We start from the raw sequence: 6,514 nt of genomic DNA on the forward strand, positions 1-6,514 counted from the left end.
TGGATTTACTCTTGGAGCCACCAACATTGCATGTGCAGTTTTTCGGGCGTAAATATCACTCTTGTATTTTATTGAGTTTATCTTTCGCAGGCTTTTTAGTACAAGCCAAATCGACCCGGTCGGCTAACTCTTTAGAAATTGCGTCGCCATATTCGTCTGGGTCGTTAAATAAATCTGAATCTGGGAGAGCATTTAAGTCTAACTCTGAATGAACAGTACTGGGACTAATGATGGAAAATGTATAATGAATCCCGGAGTGTGGGACATGGTACGAAGGAGGATAAAATATTTTGTAATATATATAAATTTTTCACTAATTCAGTTGTATTCAAATTAAAAATGTATTTATTAATCGAAAATGGTAGGAGTTAGTTTACATCATTTGAATCATTGGATTCTCGGAAATGACATGCTGTGAAGGTTGAAGATGTAGCACTTCTTTTTTCTTTATTTCTGTATATAGTCACAGCCACTTGGTCACGATGGTCTGAATGGTCCGAATGCACTGTTTCGTGTAACACGGGAACCCAAGTGCGAACAAGGACATGTACGGGAACAAACTTAATACTGAATGACAACCGGCGGTGTCCTGGAGCGGATTCAGAGACTCGAGAAGGAACGTAAGATTATATTAACTTGGCGGGCATTGCGGTGTATTTTGCGGGCTAAAATAATTAATTTGCTAGGCTGAAATATATTTTAGCCCCTGGTATAAGCCAATCAGAAGAATGACTGAAGTGTTTACCTATTGCATAATTTTTTATACAAAAATTGGCCTTTAAAGTTAATAGTAAATGAGCTCAGAGTCGCACCAAAAACACATTTATGCCCGCAAACATCAACTCTATTATCATATTAAGATTATCTAAGCTAATGCAATTTATAGGACGAGCTGTTGCCTCCGTAGACTATTGAAATCCCGTGTTTAAGAAGGCTCGGGATTACTATTTAGTAATGTATAATTAAATTTGATTTAGTTGCTCAAAGTAGGATCCTGCCCAGGCCGGATGGGAAATAAGATACATTCCACTTTCTTATGAACACGAAAAATATTATAAAATCATATGCAAGGTGCATGATGAGGTCCCGGTCATTATCTTATCTGAGAGCCTTAGACTAGTATTACGAATGACATAAAATCTAAGCAGTTAATTCTTTCAATTTTAGAAATTTGTGAGAAAATTTCATTCATTGAAAACGGTCATCTTACACAAGAAGGAGATGAAATAATTTTTGTGTGCAATGAGGGCTATGTGTTAGTTGGAGAGAAAGTTTTAAGATGCACGTGGAATGGAAAATGGAGTGGCGCACAACCACAATGCAAAGGTACCTGAATATAAATAGCATGCAGCGTCTTAATCAAAGTAGTGCATAGTTTCCTTTAAAGCCGACGCGTGCGGCTAATACCGAGAATCTCTTACCGAAATAAAGAGGTTCGATTTGGTTGAAAATTATCGCCACAAAGTTTAAGTGGATCGATTTCATGCAGTTAATAACTTCTAATATATTATGAACAGAGAAGCAAATGACACTCTTGAGACACATAATTGAATATTTTGATTATATTGGCTCCATTCCAAAATGCTTATTAGCGTGAATTCTTACACGCTAATTCTTACAGTCTAGGAAATTTACAGTCTAAATCCATTGACATATTTTATAAAGATTAACCGCGGTTTCTGTTAGGTTATTTCTGAACAGTACTGTAAGAGTTAACATATTTTAGCTCTGCGAAAACATAAAGGGGCAAATATTTTCATGTTCACCGACTGGAAAAACAATCAATTTCATTGATTGTTTTTCCAGTATTTTCAGATGCGCAGAAGGGGTTAAAGCCGCTTCTGCGCATCGGTTCTACTCATAACATGGGGGGCTCCATGATTTGAAAGTTGCCCAAACTTCGCATGTTCTGAATTTTTGAAATGGCAATAAATATTCTGATAGGACAGGGTATTTTAAGAGACATTGCGATTCAATATGTAAACAAAACGTTTGTTTACATCGCTGACTGGAACCCACCTTTAGAAATGATAAATTGTAATACCTCGGACTAATCCCCAGGTTTCCTGCCCCACTGAACCGTTAACAGGCTGCTTTCGTTATTTGTAAGGCCAAATAGGTCTTTTCCCCGTATTCTTTTTCTCCACAGAAACGTGTTCTGATCCGAACGAAAGTACTAATGCAAGAGCGATAGGATTTGATTTCTATGACGGGAAGCAGGTAGAATTCGTGTGCCCTCAAGACCATATACTTGTTCCAGAAGCATCGAGAAAATTGACATGTGAGCGTGGAATATGGGATGAAGCATTTCCATCATGTAAAGGTTAGAATTTCTTAAATCGCGTTTAAGATAATCAACGTGATTTATGGATACATTTCTATGGCGCATGTCGTGATTTTTCCTTCTTATACTATTCGTTTCATCCAGGCATTCCAAAACCTTGTTCTGTAATTGTTTCGAAATCCGAAGCTGAATCGTTCAAAAGCTTTTATAAAGAAGACTATGTTAATTCAACTACTTCATCTTCCCTTTGTAATTGTGGGATTTTAAAATTGCAACATATAACGGTTTGAAAATATGAGCGTTGAGCTTGTTTGAATTCTGAGCCGACACTGTATATTTTTCACATAGCATCATGCCCATCGCTGGGAAGGATCGTTAACGGAGTTATAAATAGTACAGATAAAACACATGGTTCTGTCGTCCAATTTGCGTGCCTTGATGGGTATAAGCTAATTGGCGCATCTAAAGCAAGGTGTGATGATGGAGGGTGGACGGAAACTTTACCGCAGTGTTTAGGTTTGTACTGCATGCAGATTATAATGGAATTCGATTTGCCTTTTTCACGGACGATTTTTGCCTTCCCAGGTTTGAAAAAACGATTTGCTTTGCAAATCTCTTTTAAATTTTCACAAGGGGGAATCTAAACTGAAATATCCTCAAACTGAGTTTCAGCGGCATTCGTTAAGTAGAACACAGTACTGTCTAGAAATAACCTAACAAAAACAGCGGTTAACCTAGCTCAAACCTCGGTTTGATCGCGATTGAATCGAGGTCAGACCGAGGTCGAACCGCGGTGAGACGGAGGTCTAACCTCGGCCTAACTCGGTCTGACAGACTTTTCATGTTTTAGAGATGTTTTCTATGTGATTATTGTGTTGTCATTTTCATGCAGCTGTTCATAACATTCCGTTCGGAAGCGAACGGCAACCGCGATCGTATTTTTTCTGCGCTTTCTAACGGTCGAACGCAACCGAACCGGGACCGAATCGCAACCTAACCGCAGCCGAACCGCAACCGCAGGTTATTTCTGAACAGTACTATGTAGCTCATTCGATATACTGTCTTGAAAAATGACTGAGAAAAAATATGTTAGATGTTTTCTTTACAGGCCAATTTTGTCACGGTAATGGTAATATAAAAATAGGCAGTGTAGGTACCACTTCTTAAAACCTACATACAAATAGTTGTAGACCATTAATATAGCTATTATCGAGGTTTATTTTACTATAGCACGGGTTAAAGTTTCTATCGTGAAGTAGGGCAAAATCAGATATTTAAGTTAGCTAAATAGCTAATAGATCTCTGTAAGTAGATCTCTCTAAATAGTCCTCTGTAAAACAGGAATTGGGCTTGGCTTCCTTTGTGCATCTGAAATGATAATCGATCTAAATTGATTACCACGATCACAACTTGAACACAGAAGACCCTGGGAACGGGGTTGCGATCACAATTCCCCAACGCTCCGTAAAATGGAAGAGGGGAGAAACCAAATTTCATTATTCTTTTTTGGAAAATGTAGAATTTAAGGAAAAAGTGGAAAAACGTCGCTATACTGCTATCATTTCGTAATAATATATATTCATAGTCCAGTCAATACAGTACTTCCGATTTACTTTTTCAATTCATTTTTATACTATTATTTGTAGCATCGTGTCCGGAGTCAATATTACTTAATGGTCTAGTACGAGGTCAGCACCGTGAACATGGGTCGTTGGTACAGTTCATATGCAACGATGGTTATCAGCTAACTGGCGCATCAGCAGCTACATGCAATAATGGAAAGTGGTCAGAAGAAATACCCAGCTGCTTAGGTACTGTATACTGCATGTTTTTAAGAAATTTCTTGAGAAACGCGGCTCTAACCTAAGAATATTGAAATAAGTATATATAGGGAGTGTCTGTGTTCATTAAATGTAATTCTCGTAGTATTAGTTTGAGACTATCTATATACAACACGTCATTATTGTAAAAAGTTTCCATGTGCAGCCGTAGTTAAAGCACGGAGTAAATTAAAGCGACCTATAATGAAAATGCGTGCATGCAATGAACTCTTTAAAAAATTCAAGTGCCAAATCTAATTCTCCTTCGCATAATACTCCGCACTGCAGGATTTATTATGCATTTCTCGCCACTATTCACCAGGCCATCATGGTTTAAACTTCTTTGTTATGCAAATCGAGCCCTATATAAACGACAATGAGCCCTTCCCAACCGTCTTTTTTTTCGCGTGCATAAAACCAGGCTCGTCGACTTATAAACTACAATGACGGAAAGACAACCTCTAGGGGTCGTTGATACAGATGAACCGATCTTCCTGTTCATTCAGAGCTTTCTAATGATGCCAGATTTGATGTCCTATCGAATGTCGAACCAGATAGCGATGTTAATTAACTGAAGCAAACAACACGGAACCTATTGGCCTTGATCTTGAGGAAGAATCGCAAGCTGATACATATTCTGTCTTCGACCCGAATGAGAGTCTTACCAGCGGCTCAAGCGGCAAAAGCCTCGAAGAGGCAGAGTTGCCGTACGACGATTTATTCAAGGACTCTGAGGACTGCGGTCCTAAGGTTCTCGACGGCGTTGCTAAACGTATTAACAGCTCGTGTACTAAGAAACCTGCTAAAGAGCAATTTCAGAGTATTCAACGGAAATACTTGCGACCGGAGAATTGTGAGTTTTTAAAAGCTCCTAGAGTCAATCGAGAACTGTGGGACGATTTACACGATAAAACCAAGTCACCGGAAGTTTTTTTTCAGGCGTTTCAAAGGAATTTGATCAAAGGAGTCATTCCGGTAATTATGCTGACCAATAAAATGGTCAACGCCAAGAAAGATAAAAAGGATACTATTGCGGTATCGGATGTCTACGATTTGGCTGTCGACGCTCTAACACTTCTTGGTAATTCAGTTTACGAATTCTTAATGAAGAGACGGGAATCTCTCAAATCTGAAGTGGCGCCAGCTTACAAATCATTATGTCATGAATCGCAGCCTATAACAACGATGCTCTTCGAGCGAATTTCTAACTGATAAGTTCGAGGTACAGAAGAAGGCATATTCAACAGTGAAGAAATACGGGTCAGCGTTATCTTCTATATTGCCCCCGGTAGACGGGGCCTTGTTGGGGGAACACCCGGTTATTGTACGACTATTGAAAGGAATGTTTGTCACACGTCCTCCCCAACCAAAATATTCCACTACATGGGACGTTAATGTCTTGCTGGAGTGCTTAGAATTATGGGATCCACTTAAGGATTTGACATTAAAACTTTTGACTCTCAAAACTGTGACCCTGGCAGCTCTTGTTTCTGCTCAACGCAGCCAAACCTTGGCTGTATTAATTTAAGCGTTGATTCTATGGCTAAGACGCAGGATGAAATTCAATTCGTTGTAACGGACATTTTAAAGACATCTCGTCCGGGGAAAGCTTCCCTTGTGGTACACTTTCCTGCGTTTCCTGAAAACAAAAAGTTGTGTGTATACTCTACGTTGTTGGCGTACATTGCCCGGACTACGGAAGCTAGACAGTCCTTGAACACTTCAAAGTTATTTCTCTCATTTGGCAAACCATATAAAATTGTTTGCGCATCTACAATTGCTCGCTGGCTAAAAATGGCGTTGGATTTTTCCGGAATCAACACCGATATATTCAAAGGGCATAGTTTTAGATCTGCTTCTACCTCGAAAGCAGAGGCACTTGGTGTATCAAAAGACGTCATCTTACGAACTGCAGATTGGAAACGATCTGGAACTTTTGTACGTTCTACAAGAAAGCTATAAACGATGACGCTGTGTATGCAAAAACGATACTTAGTTCATGAAATGGAATGTTTTCTGCTTGTGTGTCCAATTAAATATGGCCTTGAACTTCTCTTCAGTACGTGTGTATTAATGTTCGGTGCTCAGGCCACACTTTAAACATGCATAATGAATCCTGCAGTGCGGAGTATTATGCGAAGGAGAATATAAAATTAGACAAAGGTCTTACCTGCAGGATAATTGTGATTCTCCGAGTATAATACGAAGCACCAAGGATTCATGTCCCTCCCGACACTTGTCATAGTGTACCCACCTAGGTATGCCCGCTCATTAAGACGGTTGGGAAGGGCTCATTGTCGTTTATATAGGGCTCGATTTGCATAACAAAGAACTTTAAACCGTGATGGCCTGGTGAATAGTGGCGAAAAATGCATAATGAATCCTTGGTGCTTTGTATTATACTCGGAGA

General features: G+C 39.3%; 1 protein-coding gene across 1 annotated transcript; it reads left to right on the top strand.

The window, feature by feature from the left end:
• The first annotated feature begins 571 nt into the window (after positions 1–571).
• LOC114539372 lies at positions 572–5,316 on the top strand. The gene is made up of 3 exons (XM_028559996.1): positions 572–620; positions 1,168–1,326; positions 4,682–5,316. The coding sequence occupies exons 1-3, from the start codon at positions 572–574 to the stop codon at positions 5,314–5,316; spliced, it is 843 nt and encodes a 280-aa protein (XP_028415797.1).
• Positions 5,317–6,514: the final 1,198 nt, after the last annotated feature.

This window comes from Dendronephthya gigantea, unplaced genomic scaffold (assembly GCF_004324835.1).
Source record: "Dendronephthya gigantea isolate DGI-Jeju-01 unplaced genomic scaffold, DenGig_1.0 000201F, whole genome shotgun sequence".
Classification (NCBI taxonomy): Eukaryota; Metazoa; Cnidaria; class Anthozoa; order Malacalcyonacea; family Nephtheidae; genus Dendronephthya; species Dendronephthya gigantea.

Coding starts and splice junctions, on each gene's coding strand:
- LOC114539372 (XM_028559996.1), top strand. CDS start 572: ATGACAACCGGCGGTGTCCTGGAGCGGATTCAGAGACTCGAGAAGGAA. Junction 621..1,167: donor TCAGAGACTCGAGAAGGAAC/GTAAGATTATAT, acceptor TTTCAATTTTAG/AAATTTGTGAGAAAATTTCA. Junction 1,327..4,681: donor CGCACAACCACAATGCAAAG/GTACCTGAATAT, acceptor AATTAACTGAAG/CAAACAACACGGAACCTATT.